This window comes from Nycticebus coucang, chromosome 7, assembly GCF_027406575.1.
Source record: "Nycticebus coucang isolate mNycCou1 chromosome 7, mNycCou1.pri, whole genome shotgun sequence".
NCBI lineage: Eukaryota > Metazoa > Chordata > Mammalia > Primates > Lorisidae > Nycticebus > Nycticebus coucang.
Genome location: NC_069786.1, coordinates 100124529 through 100146942, shown reverse-complemented (window position 1 = coordinate 100146942; position 22414 = coordinate 100124529). Strand labels below are relative to the sequence as shown.

The window sequence follows — 22414 nt, the reverse complement described above, 5'->3', positions numbered from 1 at the left end:
ACAATATATTATGGTATACACTATATTATTCACTGAATCTTTCTTTTATTTCTACACTATATGTAAAACAAAAACGTTATTAAGTAGAGGCATGGAAAATTGTAATCCTACTATAGAGCCATAATCAACTTGGTCATACTGGGCTACTGAATTTCAGAAACATTACCATATACAGAAAAATAATAAATGTAAATTTGTTACATCACTACAACTTTATAAATCTGAGGTTTATATTACGTTGACAGGTATGGTTCTCTCCTAAAAAAACAAAAAGACAAAACATACTAATCAGGTAAGTAATGTGAACATTTCCTTATTCAAATCTTTTATCAAATCAACACAGTAACTGTTTTTCTGTTGTTTCTCAAATTAAAAAGAAAAAAATCAGCATAAAATTACAAATCCTTGCTGAGCACAACTTCAAGGAAATAGTTAACAAAAGGATCAAATTTCTACACCCACACCTTCAGAACCATTTTCCTGACCTCCTTAAGTTGATCTGTACTGCCCCAGGATGCTGAGCGCTTGTGAGACCCTTTCTTCTTTTCAGCATATTCTTCAGCCCATGCACTCTCTGTCTATAGGAGAGAGGTTATTTTAATAGAAATCATTTACAAATAATGTATACAATCAATGTAATCTGGTTATGTACCCTAAATGAATCCCCAAAAATGAAAAAAAAAAAAAAATAATAATAATGTATACCATATTTTTCTGTTATGTATTCCCAAAGAAAAGCTAGATATTAGAAAATATTTAAAATAACACAAATTATTCGTAATTCTCCTCATATCAATTATTAATTATATACAGTATCTCAGCCTATTTCTCTCATTTCTATTATTATAAAAATTAATCTTTTTACATAATTGTAATTATACCATACATAAAGCATTTACTGAACAAAGTTAACTATAGAGATGTATGCTAATAATAGCTAATATTCTTGTGCTAAGTGCTGTGCTTTCATATGCTTTATCCAATGTGACACACAAAAGTTGCTGAAGGTGTCACAGCTGGGAAGGGGCAAAGCCAAGAAATAAACCTAGAGCTCATTAAAAATTTAAATTCTATACTATGTCTTGTCTTTTTTTAAGTATCTACAGAGACTAGCCCCCTGCTCCCAAATGCTAAGTCTTTAGTGGTTATACAAAACACAGAATTTAAAAACCATGTACTAGAAAAGAAAGTACAAATGAATTCTTATCTAATGAAACTATGCTCAACCTCATCCATAACAACAGAAATGAAAGTTAACACTTCACCTAGAGTAAGCAATTCATTAACACAAATTGTCCAACATAGCTGGTAGGAGTGTACATTAGTACACTAATAAACGCACACACTGCTGGACACAGCAAACCTTTTTTGGTAATTTATCCTGTAGATGTGAAAAATGGACATTTTTATGTACAAAATGACACATTCATATTATTCTTTATAGCATTATTTTTACAAGTAAAAGACTGACACAATGTAAACAAATTATTTAGGCTTGACTAAATAAATTATGGTGTATATTTATGACAGAATACTATGCAACTATAAAAATATCAATAAGGAAATTCACAACATACAGATATGAAATAATCTCCATGATATACTATTAAGTCCAAAACCTCAACGGTCAGTACATTGTGTATAACAACTGCTTTTATAAGGAACTACTAAAAAATATATAGAATGGAACCTCCATAATTGACCACCTTTTTTAAGTTGACCTAATTTTCATAGACCGGAAATGTACTACATATACTCAACGGAAGATGACCTCTACATATTAGCCCCCTGTTAAGCCGTATCTCAACTACTTGAATTGTGGCATGCAACATTAATTTACTCTCTATATCCTGACCAGTTAAACCCACTCAACACCAAGGGGCAGAAATTTTATTTAGAAAATTTAGAAATATGCTCCTGAATTGTATTACTTTTTCTTTAGTCTAAGTTCTTTTTTCATGTTTTATTATTATCACGTGTTGAATTAGGTCTAATGTCCTATTGTTTATTATATGTTGCAGAAGATTTTTTCAACATAAAAGATGATCTGAGGGTGGCACCCGTAGCTCAGTGAGTAGGACACTGGCCATATATACTGAGGCTGGCGGGTTCAAGCCTGGCCTGGGCCTGCTAAACAACAATGACAACTGCAACCAATAAAATAGCTGGGCATTGTGGCAGGTGCCTATATTCCCAGCTGCTTGGGAGGCTGAAACAAGAGAATCACTTAAGCCCAGTTTGAAGTTACTGTGAGCTGTGACGCCATGGCACTCTACCAAGGGCGACACAGTGAAACTCTGCCTAAAAAAAAAAAGAAAGAAAAAAAAAAAGAGAGACTGGTCTGACTTTGTAAGTACCCCCTATAAATACTGAAAACTTTTACTGTTAACTGAGACATGGTGGCCCGAAAGAAAAAATTCAAACACCTGACACTGATGGAAAAAGTTAACTTTCTACACTTTCTAGAAAGCAGCAGCCAAAGAAAGATGGCAGAACATCTTGGTGTTAAGCAAGACCACAGTTAGCAACATCCAAAAACATAAACATGAGTACCTGGAGAGATACAGTAAGGAAAGTGGAGATGTACGGTGGAAAAGAAGGAAAATTTCCCTCAATGAAGTGAATGAAGTCACATTAAACTGGTTCAAATAAATGAGGGTAGTTAATGCCCAATCTCCAAGCCAATGATCCAAGAAGTTGCTAAAAATTTCACACAGGAATTTAGAATGGCAGATTTCCAAGCATGAAGTGGTTGGCTTGAGAAATCTGAATTGTGAAATAAGATCTCCCAGAAAGAAATGTGGTGAATCCAGTGAAGTTCCAGTAGAAGTTGTGGGAGGTTTCACCTAAAAGTTCCCAGACCTTGCCAGAAGTTTCAAAGATGATGACATCTTGACAACTACAACCAAAAAATAGCTGGGCGTTGTGGTGAGCACCTGTAGTCCCAGCTACTTGGGAGGCTGAGGCAAGAGAATCGCATAAGCCCAAGAGTTTGAGGTTGCTATGAGCTGTGATGCCACGGCACTCTACTAAGGGCAACACAGTGAGACTTTATCTCCAAAAAAAAAAAAAAAAAAAAGATGATGACATCTTTAATGCTAATTTCTCAAGGCAATTCCTGACAGGAGCCTCATCATGAAGAGTGACAAAGGTAACAAGCAAAAAACTTTCCAAAGAAAGTTTCACAGTTCCGCTCAACTGGAGAGAAACTAAAGCCTCAATGACTGGTACATTAGCAAAGCCACACACATTCAAGAACTTGAAGCCTGAAGACCTCCCATCACTTGGAAATGCACATGGATGACTGATACCCTATTTGAGTGGGTGAATGATATGATCAAGAAATGAAGAAGAAACCTTCTAGTCTACTGACAGAAAAGCTAACTATCCTGGACACCCACAAGTGAATCATTTCACAAATGTGACACTGAAATTTCTGCCTCCAAACACAACCTCAAAAATCCAACCTCTTGACCGAGGCATCGTCAAAACATTTGAAATACACTACTGAGCCCAGCTCCTGCAGTGGGTCATCATAAATCACAAACCTATGGTTCACCTGCTCTGGATGCTATCCTCTGGATCATTCTGTTTGGAATAAAGTTCAGCCAGAAACAATACAGAGTGTTTTAAATAAGTTGGATTTCTTTTTTTTTTTTTGTAGAGACAGAGTCTCACTGTACCGCCCTCGGGTAGAGTGCCGTGGCGTCACACAGCTCACAGCAACCTCTAACTCTTGGGCTTACGCAATTCTCTTGCCTCAGCCTCCTGAGCAGCTGGGACTACAGGCGCCCGCCACAACGCCCCGCTATTTTTTTGTTGTTGTTGTTGCAGTTTGGCCGGGGCTGGGTTTGAACCCGCCACCCTCGGCATATGGGGCTGGCGCCCTACTCACTGAGCCACAGGCGCCGCCCTAAGTTGGATTTCTTAAATCCAACCCAAGAGCAAGATGTTTTGGTCCTATCAGATAGTCCATCTCCCATGGCAGAATTTGAGGGAGTAGATTTTGAAGGTTTTGTTGTAATGGATGATGAGGTGGCAATCTATAATGAACCTGACCCAGAAGCAATTTTCCAAGCAATATTGACCGAAGTACAGACCAGCATTAAAGTGCATGAAGCAAATGATGAAGCAGAAGAAGCAAGTGAGGATGACACAGAAATTGCAGTCTGCAAAAGAGGTTGTCAGGCATCAGATAATGCAGCTCGTCATGTATGTGGAAAAATGCCCAGGTATGCTTTCTCCACTTCTGTTTGTAATAAGAAACAGGCCAAGATTGACTCTCTTTTTCAGAAAGAATGATTAAACAACGAGAAAATAGTAAATGTATTATATATGATACTGTATGTATGATTGTACTGTGTTTTGATTATTTATAATTTTTGTATAATATTCTCTAGTAAAAACTACATAAATAAAGTACATGGGGCCAGGCTCAATGGCTCATGCCTATAATCCTAGCACTCTGGGAGGCCAAGGCAGGTGGATTGCTTGAGTTCAGGAGTTTAGCCTAAGCAAGAGAGACCCCGTTTCTAAAAATAGCTGGGCACTATGGTGGGCACCTATAGACCCAGCTACTTGGGAGGCAAGAAGATCACTTGAGTCCCACAGTTTGAGGTTGCTGTGAACTATGATGCCACAGTACTCTACCAAGGGTGACAAAGTGAGATTGTCTCATGTATGTATCAGCACAATAGGCATAGTTCCTTCTGTTAATGACCTCTGTACGTTCACCAGTTTGTTACCATCACTTGGGTGATCTACTATGTATGTATGTGAATTACCTCTGGAAGAATAAATATGGTAACAAAGGAAATCAATACCAGTGGCTGTCTCCTTAAGACCCTACGCTATTTGCCCTTCTGTACCTCTTAAATTTTGTAGCGTATGAATGAATTCAAAGAAAATTAAAAAGTAGTAAAAAAAAAAAATGCTATGCACAGTTAAGTTTCCTTTCCACCTTTTTTTTTTTTTTCTTTTTTTTTGCGATAGGGGTAAAATGCAGTGGCATCATCATAGATCACTACAACCTCAAACTGCTGGTCTTCCCACCTTAACCTCCTAAGGCTGGCTAATTTTTCTATTTTTTGCTCAGACTAATCTTGCTGGCCTCAACCAATCTTCTAGGCTCAACCTCCAAACTGCTAGGATTACAGTCATGAACCACTGCTCCCAGTCGTCTTTGCACTCTTAACCTACCAGTAACTAATTATAAAATGCTCTAGTTTCAAATGGGGAAGAAAAGGAAAGGTATTTCAAGGTCAAGAAACTGTAACCCTTATTAGTCATTGACCAGACCTGGATCTCCTCTTTATAGCTAAGAGGACTCCATTCCACAAGGATCCTTAAACATTGAACCATAAGGAAGGGTTGCAATTCAGCCAATTTCTCATCACTCCATGTCCTCTTTCACCCTAAACTCCACTTTCACTTTTTTTTGAGACTGAGGCTCAAGCTGTGGCCCTGGGTAGAGTGCCCTGGCATCACAGCTCACAACAACCTCCTGGGCTCAGAAGATTCTCCTGCCTCTGCCTCCCAAGCAACTGGGACTACAGGTGCCCGCCACAACGCCCAGCTATTTTGGGGGGACATAAAGATGGTAAACTAAAATCAATTAATGTAACAAACCACATTAACAAAATAAAAGACAAAAACTATATGATCATTTCAATAGCCAATGATGAAAAACTAAAAGCTTTTCCTCCATGATCAGGTACAAGGCAAGGATGCTCACTCTCACCACTTTTGACCAAGAAATTCTACTCCAAGGGTTTATCCAGAAATCCTTATATGAGTGCACAAAAACCTATAGGCTGGGCATGGTAGCTCGTGCCTGTTATCAAAGCTCTCTGTGCAGGGTTACAGAGTAATAGTCTGTCTCAAAAAAAAAAAAAAAAAATTTTTTTTTTTTAAAGTGGAAAATACCAACTGTTTGTGAAAATAGGGGAAAACTGAAATCCTTGCTGGTGAGAATGTAAAATGATGCAGCTGCTGTGGAAAAGCTAAACAAAGAATTATCATATGACCCAGTAATTGCCACTCCTAGATATTTATCAAAAGGAACTGAAAGCAAGGATTCATACAGACACTTACATGCCAATATTCATTGCAGCCACAAGGCAGAAACAACCCAAATATCCATCACCAGATGAATGGATAAACCAAAGGTGGATAAACCAAAAGTGGCTTATCTACACAATGGAATGTTACTCACCCACTAAAAGAAGTTCTAATACATGCTACAACATGGATGAACCTTAAAAACATTATGTTAAGTGAAATGAGTCAGATACAGAAGGATAAATTTTATGTGATTCCAGTAAGATGAAATATCTAGAACAGGGAAATTAGTGGAAACAGAAAGTAGAATAGTGGGTAAATTATCAGGGGGTAGAGCTTAGAGAGAAAGGGAGGATGAGGAGTTACAGGACTTCTGTCTGGGGGATGAAAAAGTTCTGAAAACAGTAGCAATGGTTGCCCAACATTGTGAATTTAATTAATACCACTAAATTGTACACAGGCATGCCTTGGAGATAATTGGGGATTCAATTCCAGACCACAACAATAAAGTAAATATCACAAAAAGGCAAGTCATATGAATTTTTCCTTTTCCCAGTGCATATAAAGTTATTTTTATACTATCAATATAATGTATCCATTAAGTGTGCAATAGCATTATATCTAAAAAATATACATATACCTGAATTTTAAAATATTCTATTGATAAAAATGCTAATATCATCTAAGCCTTCAGTGAATCATCTTTTTGCTGGTGGAAAGTCTTGCCTCGATATTACCGTCTGCTGATTGATCAGTGGTGGTTGCTGAGAAGTGGGATGGCTATAGCAATTTCTTAAAATAAACAACAATGATGTGCCACACTGATTGACTCTTCCTTTCCCAAAGGATTTTTCTGTAGCATTCTTCCATTAAGAATGGCATCTAGAATGGTGAATCCTTTCAAGAAAGTTTTCAGTTTACTTTCCCCATATCCATCAGAGAAATCACTATGTTAAGACATGAACGTGAAAATCACTCCTTAATCCATGTGCTACAAAATAGATGATGTGTTGGCAGGCACAAAAACATTAATCTCCCAGCACATCTCCAGGACCAGGTTCATTATTAATAAGCAGTAATATTTTAAAAGGAATCTTTTTTTCTGAGCAGTAGGTCTAAAAGTGGGCTTACAATATTCAATAAACCATGCTGTAACACAGATGTGCTGTTATCTAGGCTTTCCTGTTCCATTTCTATAATATAGGCAGAGTAGATTTAGTATAATTTTTTTTTTTTTTTTTTTTTTTTTTGTGGAGACAGAGTCTCACTTTATGCCCCTCGGTAGAGTGCCATGGCATCACACAGATCACAGCAACCTCCAACTCCTGGGCTTAAGCGATTCTCTTGCCTCAGCCTCCCACCACAACGCCCGGCCATTTTTTGGTTGCAGTTCAGCCGGGGCCGGGTTGGAACCCGCCACCCTCGGTATATGAGGCCGGCGCCTTACCGACTGAGCCACAGGCACTGCCCGATTTAGTATAATTTTTAAGGGCTTTAGGATTTTTGGAATGGTGAATGAGCACTGGCTTCAACTTAAAGACATCAGCTGCATTCGTCTTAATAATATGGATATATGTCTGAACCCAGGGAACCGGAAACTACAGGGGAAATAAAATATTGCAAAAATGTTTAAATAAACTTTAAAAACTTTAAACATGATACGGATTAAGCAGAAAAAAAAAAAAACTAGAAACTGTACTGTTAGAGATTTTAAATAATCACAGAGTTCCAAACAGTCACAATTTCAGAAAAGACTGATTACTTTAAATGAGTACAGACTCTTTCTTTCTTTCTTTTGAGACAGAGCCTCAGGGTGTCTCACTGGGTGGAGTGCCATGGCATCACAGCTCACAGCAACCTCCAATTCCTGGGCTCAAGCGATTCTCCTGCCTCTGCCTCCCAAGTAGCTGACACTACAGGCGCCCGTCACAACGCCTGGCTATTTTTTGGTTGCAGCAGCCGTAATTGTTGTTTGGCGGGCCGGGGATGGATTTGAACCCTCCAGCTTGGGTGTATGTGGCTTGTGCCTTAGCCACTTGAGCCACAGGTGCCGAGCCCAGACTCTATGTTTTCATTTCTATAGATGCCACTGAGGTAATCTCAAATTGCCAAGGATCTAACAATAGGTCTCAATTTCAAGGGTATCAAAACAGAAAACTGAGGCCACCAAGAACACCTGGAATTTTGAAAACCAACATGCAAATCCAAAAACCACTCCTAAGTGTGTTTACTTGGTCCTGTAAAAGAACATTATCTCAAAAAATGCTGGGGACAGCTCGGCACCTGTAGCTCAGCAGCTAGAGCACCAGCCACATATATCAGAACTAGTGGCTTCTAACCCAGCCTGGGCCTGCCAAACAACAATGACAACTACAACCCAAAAATGGCCGGGTGTTGTGCCAGACACCTGTAGTCCCAGCTACTTGGGAGGCTGAGGCAAGAGAATCACTTAATCCCAAGAGTTGGAGATTGCTGTGAGCTATGACGCCATAGCACTCTACCTAGGGCGACACAGACTCTGTCTCAAAAAAAAAAAAAAAAAAAAAAAAAAGTGGTGGGTTCAAGAGACTGCTGGTAATGTAAATTTGAACTTCAAATCAAGCTATACTTTAACTCATTTTCAACGGTCAGTATAAAGAATTTTTTCAATCTTTAAATGTTTTTCATTCTTCACTAGCAGTAAATCTGTAAAGATTCTACTCATTCACTCCTTTGCAAATATTACTTAGGCATTTAACCTATCAGGTATAGAGAGTACTAAGTCCTGGAGATGGAAATACAGCAATGGACAGGCCAAACACAGTTCCTACCATCATGGGGCTTAATAGATAATGAGTATAAGAAATATTAATTTACACAAATATTTAATTAATTGTTAATTGTGGTAAGAACTATAAAAGAAGCTCAATTAAGATGCAGTCTTCAACTGACTGGATGATCTTGGACCTTAGCTTCTTTATCTGTAAAACTGGAAGACAGATCTGAAAGACTTAAGATTCTTTTAAATGAAAAAAATTTCACAAACCAAAAAGTATAAAACTTTGCTTCCAGGGTCCCTTTGTCATGTCAAGATAGTTACTTTTACAGACTATTAGCAAACTCATATAGTCTTCATCTCCTAACATATGAAGATTTTTGGCACAAAAACTTAAGTTTAGGTGGTTATCTTTATTGTTACAAATTTTTGTGTTCAAATTTCATATATAGAGAGGGCCAAAAAATGTATGTACATTTTAAGAAAGAAAATAAAAAACATAGCTGTTTTGGTTTTCTTGGACTCGACAATCAGTCGAACTGCCTTGGGAGAGCTTGGGCAGGAGTACAGAGGACTTTAGGCATTGTCTAGGGCCTCAGACTGAGCTGCTGAGCCAGACAGAGCCGGAGCCATTGTGGCAGAAGTGCCCTGGCAAGCTCTGCCCTCAGGGTCACAGAGCAAGGTCACAGAGCAAGGTTCGGAAAGGAGTGAGTAATCTAGTGACTGAGCAGCCTGAAGGTGGGGATGGAGATGCCTTACAGCTTTGTCCCTCAAGGGCACAGAGTGAGGCTGGTTTTGGCACACTGGGTAAGTGGACAGCCACTTCAGATGTGATCCCAGCAACAAGTGCTTTCCTGGGAAAGCTTCTGCTTAGCCAAGTTTAACAGTTTAAAGTGCCTTTAAAGAGGACTGAGGAGAGATTTAGGCTCTCCACCCTCCTGGGTTTGAGAAATCAGCAGAGGCCTACAGTCGTATCAGCATTGTGATTAACATCTTGTACCCCAGAAGATCACCTGTTGCCCAGACAAAATTATGCAAATATATATACTGCTTTGTTTTTGGTTATGTTGTTGTTTTGTTTTTTAATTTTAACATTTTCCCTATAGATTTTTTCTTTTTTCTTTCTTCATTTTTCTACTTTAAATATAATTTCCCATTGTTACCTTTTTCAACAATTAAACCTGATTTTTGCTAGTGTTTCTACCACTATAATTTGGTTTTTCCCCCAATTTAATTCCGTAAAGTTTTCTGTTTGCTTGTTTTCGGTTCATTTATAGCATTTTTGTCTTTCCTCTCTACTTGGTGGAGGTGGGGTACTGTGTCCTACAGGCTAGCAAACAGCTACTGACCTCTGGCACCCCCAGAGGTTGGGGGTTTTTTAAGGTTGAGTCAAACTATCCTGCTGTACACCTATATTGCTCTGTCTCCCTCTTTCTGTGCCTCTCTTCTTTTTGTCAATATTCCCTTTTATCCACTTCCTCTCCTTTCTCTTATTTCCCTTCCTGCTCTTAAACCTTCTCATCCTTCTGGTCCTATACCAATAGGATTCATTGAAACCCTAGGCCAGAGGCATGGCAACTTAAAAAGCAACAGGAAGTGAAAGGAAAATTAGGGCAAGGAAACAGATAAAAGAAATCACTAATGAAGAACAATCACCAGAAAACTCCTGGCAACATGAAAAATCAGTTGAGAGCAACCCCCACAAGAAAAAGTGAGGTAGCTACTGCAGAGGATTCCATCTGTAAAGAAATGTTAGAAATTACAGAAAGGGAATTTAGAATACAGATGATGAAAACAATGAAGGAAATGATGGAAACAATGACAGAAACTGTTGATAAAGTGGAAAATAACCGAAAGGAAATCCAAAAACAGAATCAAATAAAAGATGAACAATATGAAGACTATAGAAAGGATATAGCAGAGCTGAAGGAACTAAAGTAGTCAATTAGGGAAATTAAAGATGCAATAGAAAGTATCAACAGATTAGAACATGCAGAAGAAAGAATTTCAGAGGTAGAGGACAAAACTCTTGAGATAACTCAGACAGTTAAAGAGGCAGAAAGGGGGTGGCACCTGTGGCTCAAAGGGGTAGGGCGCCAGCCCCATATGCCGGAGGTGGTGGGTTCAAACCGAGCCCTGGCCAAAAAAAAAAAACTGAAAAAAAAAAAAAAAAGAGGCAGAAAGGAAGAGAGAGAAAGCAGAACGTTCACTGACAGAATTATGGGATTTTATGAAGCCTTCAAACACACAATTGATAGGTATCCCAGAAGGGTAAGAAGAATATCCCAGGAGAATGGAAGCCATACTAGAGAATATTATAAATGAAATTTCCCAAATATCACCAAAGATTGTGACACACTGCTTTCAGAGGGACTTCTCTAATGAAACTTTCCAAGCAAGAGGACAATGGTCATCTACCTTTAATCTACTTAAACAGAACAATTTTCAGCCTAGAATTCTAAATCCTGCTAAGCTAAACTTTAAAACTGATGGAGAAATCAAATCATTTACGGATATACAAACATTGAGGGAATTCGCCACAGCAAGACCAGCTCTATAGAAAATACTTCAACCTGTTCTATACACTGCCCATCACAATAAATAAACAGCAAAGTAAGAACTCAGAAATTAAAGGACAGAACCTAACTTCCACACTGATTCAAAAGATAAAACGAAGCAATGGACTCTCACAAAATAGGATGAATAGAAGACTACCACACTTATCAATTATCTCAATAAATGTTAATGGCTTGAATTCCCCATTGAAGAGGCACAGAAAGGCTGACTGGATTAAAAAAAACAAGCCGTCCATTTGCTGTCTGCAGGAAACACACCTAGCTTCAAAAGACAAATTAAAACTCCAAGTTAAGGGTTGGAAAACAATTTTTCAGGCAAATGAAATTCAAAAGAAAAGAGGAGTTGTGATCTTATTTTCAGATACATGTGAATTTAAAGGAACTAAAGTCAAAAAAGACAAAGATGGTCACTTTATATTGGTCAAGGGAAAAATACAACAAGAAGACATTTCAATTCTAATATTTATGCACCCAATTTAAATGCTCCCAGATTCTTGAAACAGACCTTACTCAGTCTGAGCAATATGATATCTGATAATACCATAATCACAGGGGACTTTAACACTCCTCTTACAGAGCTGGACAGATCCTCTAAACAGAAATTAAACAAAGATATAAGGAACTTAAATGAGACCCTAGAACAACTGTGCTTGACAGACACATATAGAACACTCCATGCCAAAGATAAAGATATACATTCTTCTCATCGCCCCATGGAACATCCTCCAAAATTGATCATATCCTAGGACAAAAAACAAACCTTAACAGAATCGAAAGAATTGAAATTTTATCTTGTTATCTTCTCAGACCACAAGGCACTAAAGGTGGAACTCAACTCCAACAAAAACGTTCAACCCCACACAAAGGCATGGAAATTAAACAACCTTCTGTTGATCAAATGACAGATGGGTGCAGGAAGAAATAAAACAGGATATCATTAACTTCCTTGAGCATAACAACAATGAAGACACAAGCTACCAAAACCTGTGGGATACTGCAAAAGAAGTTCTGAGAGGAAAATTTATCACTTTAGATGCCTACATTAAAAAAAAAAAAAAACAGAAAAAAGAGCACATCAACAAATTCACAAACCATCTTATGGAACTGGAAAAGAAGAACAATCTAAGCCTAAACCCAGTAGAAGAAAAGAAATATCCAAAATTAAATCAGAGATCAATGAAATTGAAAACAAAAGAATCATTCAGAAAATTAATGAAACAAGGAGTTGGTTTTTTGAAAAAATAAATGAAATAGATAAACCTTTGGCCAGACTAACTAGAAATAGAAAAGTAAAATCTCTATAACCTCAATCAGAAATGATAAAGGGGAAATAACAATTGATGCCAGAGAGATACAAGAGATCATCTCTGAATACTATCAGAAACTCTATGCCAAGAAATTTGACAATGTGGAGGAAATGGATCAATATTTGGAATCACACCCTCTCCCTAGACTTAGCAGGAAGAAACAGAGATCCTGAACAGACCAATTTCAAGCTCTGAAATTAAAGAAACAATAAAAAAGCTTCCAACAAAAAAATGCCCTAGTCCAGATGGCTTCACACCAGAATTCTATCAAATCTGCAAGGAAGAGCTTATTCCCATACTGCAGAAATTATTCCAAAAAATTGAGGAGGAAGGAATCTTCCCCAACACGTTCTATGAAGAAAACATCACCCTGATACCAAAACCAGGAAAAGACCCAACTTAAAAGGAGAATTTCAGACCAATTTCACTCACGAATATAGATGGAAAAATTCTCAACAAAATCCTAGCCAGTAGATTTCAGCTTATCATCAAAAAAGTCATACCATCATGATCAAGTAGGTTTCATCCCAGGGATTCAAGGCTGGTTTAACATACGCAAGTCCATAAACATTATCCACCATATTAACAGAAGCAAAAAGAAAGACCATATGATCCTCTCAATAGATGCAGAAAAAGCATTTGATAAAATCCAGCACTGCAGAGTACAGGCATAGGTGGCACATTTCCAAAACTGATTGAAGCTACCTATGACAAATCCACAGCTAATATTTTACTCAATGGACTAAAACTGAAAGCTTTTCCTCTTAGAACTGGAACCAGACAAGGTTGTCCTCTGTCACCATTACTATTCAACATAGTGTGGAAGTTCTAGCCAATACAATTAGGCAAGACAAGGAAATAAAGGGAATCCAAATGGGAGCAGAGCAGGTCAAATTCTCCCTCTTTGACCTTATACATGATCTTGTACTTAGAGAATCCCAAAGACTCAACCACAAAACTCTTGGAAGTCATCAAAAAATACAGTAATCTCTCAGGATATAAAATCAATGTCCACAAGTCAGTAGACTTTGTATACGCCAACAGTCAAGATGAGAGGCTAATTAAGGACACAACTCCCTTCACCATAGTTTCAAAGAAAATCAAATACCTAGGAATATACCTAACAAAGGAGATGAAGGACCTCTGTAAAGAAAATAACGAAATCCTAAGAAAGGAAATAGCAGAGGATATTAACAACTATAAGAAAATACCATGCTCATGGCTGGGAAGAATCAACATTGTTAAAATGTCTATACTTCCCAAAGCAATCTACCTATTGAATGTCATCCCTATTAAAATACCAACATTATGGTTCGGCGCCTGCAGCTCAATCAGCTAAGGTACCAGCCATGTACACCAGAGGTGGCAGGTTCAAATCCAGCCTGGGCCTGCCAAACAACAATGACAACTACAAGCAAAAAATAGCTGGGCATTGTGGCGGGCACCTGTAGTTCCAGCTACTTGGGAGGCTCAGGCAAGAGAATCACTTAAGCCGAGGAGTTGGACGTTGCTGTGAGCTGTGATGCCACGACACTACCCAGGGTGACAGCTTGAGGCTCTGTCTCACAAAATATAAACACACACACACACCCCTCAACATCATACTTTCAAGATTTGGAAAAAATAATTCTGCGTTTTGTATGGAACCGGAAAAAAACCCTGTATAGCTAAGGCAGTGCTTAGTAATAAAAATAAAGCTGGGGGCATCACCATACCAGATTTTAGGCTATACTACAAAGCCACAGTAGCAAAGCCCAAGTGCCCATCGATCCACGAATGGATTAATAAACTGTGGTATATGTACACCATGGAATATTATGCAGCCTTAAAGAAAGATGGAGACTTTACCTCATTCACGTTTACATAGATGGAGCTGGAACATATTCTTCTTAGTAAAGTATCTCAAGAATAGAAGAAAAAGTATCCAATGTACTCAGCCCTATTATGAAACTAATTTTTGGCTTTCATATGAAAGCTATAATCCAGTTATAACCTAAGAATATGGGGAAGGAGGAGAGGGAGGGGAGGGAGGGGGAGGATAAGCGGAGGGAGGGTCATAGGTGGCATTACACCTGCGGTGCATCTTACAAGGGTAGATGTGAAACTTAGTAAATGTAGAATATAATTGTCTTAACACAATAACTAAGAAAATGCTAGGAAGGCTATATTAACCAGTATGATGAAAATGTGTCAAACTGTTTATAAAACCAATGTATGGTGCCCTGTGATCGCATTAATGTACACAGCTATGATTTAATATTAATAAATAAAAAAGACATAGTAGTGAAGACAGCATGGTACTGGCACAAAAATAGAGACATAGACACTTGGAATCGAATACAAATAGAAAACCAGGAAATGAAATCAACAACTTCCAATCACCTAATCTTCAATAAACGAAACAAGAACATACCTTGGGGGAAAGACTCCCAATAGATGGTGCTGGGAAAACTGGATATCCACATGTAAAAGACCGAAACTGACCCACACCTTTCTCCACTCACAAAAATTGATTCAAGATGGATAAAGGACTTAAATTTAAGGTATGAAACAATAAACATCCCCAAAGAAAGCATAGGAAAAATACTAAAATATATTGGCCTGGGGAAAGACTTCATGAAGAAGACTGCCATGGCAATTGCAACAACAACAAAAATAAACAAATGGGACTTAATTACACAGAAAAGCTTCTGTATAGCTAAGGAGACAACAACCAAAGCCAATGGACAACCTACACAATGGGAAAGGATATTTGCATACTTTGAATAAGACAAAAGCCTGATAACTAGAATCTATAGAGAACTCAAATTAATCCACATGAAAAAAGCCAACAATCCCATATGTCAATGGGCAAGCAACATGAATAGAACCCTCTCTAAAGAAGACAGATGATGGCTAACAAACAAGAAAAAAATGCTCATCATCCCTAATATTAGAGAAATGCAAATCAATACCACTCTGAGATACCATCTAACTCCAGCGAGAATGGCCCACCTCACAAAATCCCAAAACTGCAGATGCTGGCATGGATATAGAGAGAAGGGAACACTTTTACACTGCTGGTGGGACTGCTAACAGACACCACCTTTTTGGAAGGAAGTATGGAGCACCCTAAAAGACCTCAAGCTAGACCTCCCATTTGATCCTGCAATCCCATTACTGGACATCCACCCAGAAGGAAAAAAATCCTTATTATCATAAGAACACTTGCACTAGACTTTATTGCAGCTCAATTTACAATCACCAAAATGTGGAAACAGCCTAAATGCCCACCAACCCAGGAGTGGATTAACAAGCTGTGGTATATGTACACCATGGAATACTATTCAGCCATTAAAAAAAAATGGAGACTTTACAGCCTTTGTATTAACCTAGATGGAAGTGGAAGACATTATTCTTAGTAAAGCATCACAAGAATGGAGAAGCAAGAATCCTATGTACTCAATTTTGATATGAGGACAATTAATGACAATGAAGTGGGGTGGGGAAGGGGAAAGGAGGAGGTGGGGTGGGGAAAGGAAGAGCAGAGAGAGGTAAGGGGGTATGGGGGTAGGGTCTTGGTGTGTGCCACACCTTTTGGGGGCAAGACATGATCGTAAGAGGGACTTTACCTAACAAATACAATCAGTGTACCCTGGTTTCTTGTAGCCTCAATGAATCCCCAAAACATTTAAAAAAAATTTGTGATACTCAGTATGTATCGATAAATTTGTTGTTTTGAATATTGTATCTAATATCTCTTATAATTGCAGAAATCTAACCTGATCGAGTACTAGTAACACTCAAGTATTACTCAACATACATCAAAATTATTTTAAGATTGAGAGTTAGATTAAAGATGGCAGCCGAGTAACAGCTTCCCCGCAACTGGGCATGGTGAGTCTGGGGAGATAAGACTCCAGACTATCAGAGGCTGATGGGATCTGCCTATAATCATCCCTTTGAGGATACAGGGAGTGAGCAAGTGACTTCTGGACCCCAGAGGAGGACAAAAAGAGTGGGAAACTGGCAAGTGGTTGCATGTGTTTGATCGACCTAATCACGCCGGCAACCGTAAGTACAAGCAGCAGTGAGACTGCAAACCAAAAAGGCCTTACTTGTGAACTGTTTCAGTGCTTTTGGACTTGGTACTCAGTTGAACTGCCTTGGGGAGAGCTTGAGCAGGAGTGCGGAGAACTTTGGGCATTGTCTGGGGCCCCAGAGAGACCCACTGAGCTGGGCGGCAAGGAGTCACTGTGTGAGAGAAATGCCCTGGCAAACTCCGCCCTCAGGGTCCCAGAGCAAGGATTAGGCGGGACGTAGTAACCTACTGACTGAGCAGCATAAAGGCGGGGACTGAGCTGCATTACAACCTTAACCCTTAGGGGCAGACTGAGACGGTTTTGGCACACTGGAGGCTCAGGCTGTTGCCCTGGATGGAGTACCGTGGTGTCACAGCTCATAGCAACCTCAAATTCCTGGGCGTGGTGCTGCCTGGACCTCCATAAGATCTGTGCCGTGACCCCGCACTAACTGGGCCTCCATATGCCCTGACCAGGAACTGCGGGAGCCGTGCAACCCTGCATCCTCCCTCCTCTGTCCTCCCAGCCTCCACACTGGCCCGCTCGTCTGACCAGGAATACCAGGAGCCGTGTGCCCTCTGGAACCCTTCTTGCCTCTGCGCAGAGCCCTTCTCCTGGCCAGAGACTGCAGGAGTCTTGAGCTCTCTGTGCCAAAGTCACTGAGCGACAGGCACTCCCAGAACCATGCGCACCACCTCCCGCCCTGTTGCTGGATCCGGGTGTGTCACACTCTAGAGTTGCTTCCACAACGAGAACTCCCTAGCTGGCGTAGCCCCAGAGGAACTACACAGAGTTACTCCCTATAAAGATGTAGCAACAACAGAGTGATCCCACTGGGATCTAATGTTTGAGAGACACCTCCCCAACTCTGAGGACGGCCAGAGGCAATGGTGAAAAACAATCATGAGGCGAAATCAACAGAAAAACTCTGGCAATATGAATAATCAGAGTAGATCAACTCCCCCAAGGATCAATGGGGCAGACACAATACAAGATCCCATGCACAAACAAATAGCTGAGATGTCAGAAATCGAATTTAGAATATGGATAGCAAGTAAGATTGAATTAGAACTCCAAGCAGTAACCTAAAAGATATCTCAAGAATTCAACAAATTCAAAGACCAAATGACCAAAGATTTTGACACATTGAGACAAGAAGTTGCAGCCCTCAAAGATCTGAGAAACACAGTACAATCCCTCAGTAACAGAATGGAGCAAGGAGAAGAAAGGATTTCTGACATTAAAGACAAAGTTTTCGAATGCTCCCAAACTCTCAAAGAGGATGAGAAATAGAGGGCAAAAACAGATCACTCTCTCAGAGAGCTCTGGAATAATTCAAAGAAATTCAATATTCGTCTAATAGGGATCCCTGTAAGCAACGAAGTGGCTTCACAAGGTACAGAGTCTCTTCTCCATGAGATTATGAAGAAGAACTTTCCAGACAAGCCAAGAGATTCTGAAAATCAGATAGCAGACAGTTTCAGAACTCCAGCACGACTCAACCTGAATAAGACATCCCATCCCCCAGACACATCATAATCAATTTCACTAAACTTAATATTTAGGAGAAAATTCTGACAGCTGCCAGATGAAAGAAAACCATTACCTACAAGGGGAAGAATATTAGAATAACTACAGATCTCTCTGCTGAAACCTTTCAAGCTAGAAGAGGATGGTCATTGACTTTTAATCTCCTAACACAAAGTAACTTTCAACCTAGTATCCTATACCCAACTAAATGGAGTTTCATTTATGACGGAGAAATTAAATACGTCAATGACATTCACATGTTGAAGAAATTTGCCATAACTAAACCAGCTCACCAGGATATTCTCAGACCTATCCTTCATAAAGACCAGCGTAATCCTCCACCACAAAAGTAAACTCACTCAGAGAATTTTGATCAAATTCCAACTTCCACAGTCGCAAAAGGATTAAAAATGTCTACTGGACTCTTGAAAGGCTCATCAATATTCTCAATTAATGAGAATGGTTTAAACTGTCTTCTAAAGAGGCACAGGTTGGCTGACTCAATACAAAAACTCAAGCCAGATATCTGCTGCATCCAAGAATCGCATCTTACATTAAAAGACAGATATAGACTCAAAGTGAAGGGATGGTCATCTGTATTCCAGGCAAATGGAAAGCAGAAAAAAGCAGGCGTTGCAATCCTGTTCACAGACGCAATAGGCTTTAAACCAACCAAAATAATTAAGGATAAGGAGGGACACTTCATATTTGTTAAAGGTAATACTCAATATGATGAGATCTCAATTATTAATATTTATGCACCCAACCACAACACACCTCAATTTATAAGAGAAACTGTAACAGACATAAGCAACTTGATTTCCTCCACTTCCATAGTAGTTGGAGATTTTTACACCCCTTTAGCAGTGCTGGATAGATCCTCCGAAAAGAAGCTAAGCAAAGAAATCTTAAGATTTAAACTCAACCATTCAACATCGGGACTTAACAGATTATCTACAGAAGATTTCATCCCAACAAAACTGAATACATATTTTTCTCATCAACCCACAGAACATATTCCAAAATAGACCACATCCTAGGCCAAAAATCTAACCTCAGCAAATTTTAAAAAATAGAAATTATTCCTCGCGTCTTCTCAGACCATCGTGGAATAAAAGTTGAACTCAATAATGACAGGAATCTGCATACCCATATACAAACATGGAAGCTATGCAGGAACCTGCATACCCATATAAAAACGTGGAAGCTAAACAACCTTATGCTGAAGGATAGATGGGTTATAGACAAGATTAAGAAGGAAATCACCAAATTTTTGGAACAAAACAACAATAAAGACATGAATTACCAGAACCTCTGGGATACTGCAAAGTCAGTCCTAAGAGGGAAATTTATAGCACTGCAAGCCTTCCTCAAGAAAATGGAAAGAGAGGAAGTTAAAACTTAATGGGACATCTCAAGCAACTGGAGAAGGAAGAACACTCCAACCCCAAACCCAGCAGAAGAAAAGAAATAGCCAAAATCAGAGCAGAACTAAATGAAATTGAAAACAAAAGAATTATACAACAGATCGATAAATCCAAAAGTTGGTTTTTTTAAAAGATCAACAAAATAGATAAACCTTTGGCCAACCTAACCAGGAAAAAGAGAGTAAAATCTCTAATTTCATCAATCAGAAATGGTAAAGATGAAATAACAACAGACCCCTCAGAAATTCAAAAAATTCTTAACGAATACTACAAGAAACTCTACTCTCACAAATATGAAAATCTGAAAGAAATCGACCAATATCTGGAAGTACGCCACCTACCAAGATTTAGCCAGAATGAAGTGGAAACGTTGAACAGGCCTATATTAAGTTCTGAAATAGCATCAACTATATAAAATCTCCCTAAAAAGAAAATCCCAGGACCAGATGGCTTTACGTCAGAATTCTACCAAACATTTAAAGAAGAATTAGTACCTATACTACTAAACCTCTTCCAAAATATAGAAAAAGAAGGAATATTACCCAGCACATTATACGAAGCAAACATCACCTTCATCCCCAAACCAGGGAAAGACCCAACAAGAAAAGAAAATTATAGACCAATATCACTAATGAATATAGATGCTAAAATACTCAATAAGATCCTAACAAACAGAATCCAACAACATATCCAAAAAATTATACACCATGACCAAGTTGGATTTACCCCCAGGGTCTCAAGGCTGGTTCAATATACGTAAATCTATAAATGTAATTCAACACATAAACAACCTAAAAAATAAGGAACATATGATTCTTTCAATTGATGCACAAAAAGCTTCTAATAATATCCAGCATCCCTACATGATCAGAACACTTAAGAAAATTGGTAAAGAGGCGGAGCAAGATGGCAGCCGAGTAACAGCTTCCTTGCATCTGGGCACTGTGAGTCTGGGGAGCTAGGACTCCAGGCATCTCTGGCTGGTGGGATCTGCCTATCATCACCCCTGAGAGGATACAGGGAGTCAGCGAGAGACTTCTGGACCCCTAGAGGAGGACTAAAACAGTGGAAAACTGACAAGTGGTCGTGTGTGTTCAACCCGTCTAAACCTGCCCGCAACTGTAAGGTCAGTAGCAGCAAGACTGCAAACCAGAAAGGCCTTACCTGTGAACTGTTTTGGTGTCTTTGGACTTGGCACTCAGCTGAACTGCCTTGGGGAGAGCCTGAGCGGGAGTGCGGAGAACTTTGGCCTTTGTCTAGGGCCCCAATCTGAGACGCTGAGCCAGACGGAGCTAATAGTGTTTGGCTTTGGGTCACAGGCAGCCATTGTGAGCGATCTGCCCCGGCAAGCTCAACCCTCAGGGTCGCAGAGCTAGAAGTGGGTGGGAGGTGGTAACCCAGCGACCAAGTAGCCTAAGGGCGGGGTCTGAGCCGCCTTGCAGCCCTAACCCTCGGGGGCAGAGGGAGACCAGTTTTGGCACACAGGGTAAGTGGATAGCCACTTCAGCAGTGATTCCAGCGACAAGCACTTCCCTGGGAAAGCTTCTACTCAGCAAGTGAACAAGTTCAAAGTGCCTTTTAAGTGGGCTGAAGAGAGATTTAGGGTGTCTACCTGCTGGGGTTTGAGAAACTAGCAGCCTCCAGTCGTATCAGAACTGTGATTAACATCTCATACCCCAGAAGACCACGTGTTGCCCAGACAATATTCAATAACATAAACATACAGCTTTGTTTTTGGTTGTGTTTTTTTTTTTTTTTTTTTTGGTTTGGTTATTTTTTTTGTTTACTTTGATGTTGTTGATTGTTGTTTTGTTTTTTAAGTTCAACCTTTTCCATATAGATCCTTTTTCTTTCTCAATTTTTCTAGTTTAATTATAATTTCCCATTGCTGCCTATTTCAACAATTAGAACTTCATTTTTGTTAGTGTTTCTACCGCTATTATTTGGTTTTTCCAGCCAATTTTATCCCATAAAGTTTTCTGTTTGCTTGTTTTGGTTTGATTTATAGCATTTTTGTCTTTCCTCTCTACTTGGTGGAGGTGGAGTACTGTGTCTGATCAGGCTAGCAAAGAGCTGCTGACCTCAAGAGAACCAACCAACTGGGCACCCCCAGAATGTGGTTTTTTTTTTTTTAAGGTTGTATCAAAGTACCCTACTGTACACCTCTATTGCTCTGTCTCCCTCTTTCTGTGCCTCTCTTCTTTTTGTGAATATTCCTTTTACCTACCCCCTCTCCTTTCTCTATTTTTCTTTTTTTTTTCTTATCACTCAGTCCTCCTTTCTTGCATCCCTTTTTTGCTCTTCAACCTTCTCACCCTTCTGGTCCTGTAACCCTTAGTCCACAGGCATGAGAACTTAAAGAGCAAAAGGAAGTGAAAGGAAAATTATGGCAAGGAAACAGATAAAAGAAATCACTCATGAGGAAGAATCAGCAGAAAACTCCAGGCAACATGAAGAACCAGTCCAGAACAACCCCGCCAAGGGACCGTGAGGTAGCTACTGCAGAGGATTCCACCTATAAAGAAATGTTAGGAATGACAGAAAGGGAATTTAGAATACACATGTTGAAAACAATGAAAGAAATGATGGAAACAATGAATGAAACTGCTAATAAAGTGGAAATTAACCAAAAGGAAATTCAAAAACAGAATCAAATTAAGAGATGAACGATACGAAGAATATAAAAAGGATATAGCAG

General features: G+C 39.2%; 1 protein-coding gene across 4 annotated transcripts in view; it reads right to left on the bottom strand.

Moving 5' to 3' along the window:
* FAM117B (family with sequence similarity 117 member B) overlaps nt 1–22414 on the bottom strand; it is a 171931-nt gene that overhangs the window by 69535 nt on the left and 79982 nt on the right. For all 4 annotated transcript variants that reach the window (XM_053597436.1, XM_053597437.1, XM_053597434.1 and 1 more), the window contains exon 3: nt 486–578. In XM_053597436.1, coding sequence (XP_053453411.1) covers nt 486–578 — 93 coding nt within the window. The remainder of the gene's footprint in view (nt 1–485; nt 579–22414) is intronic.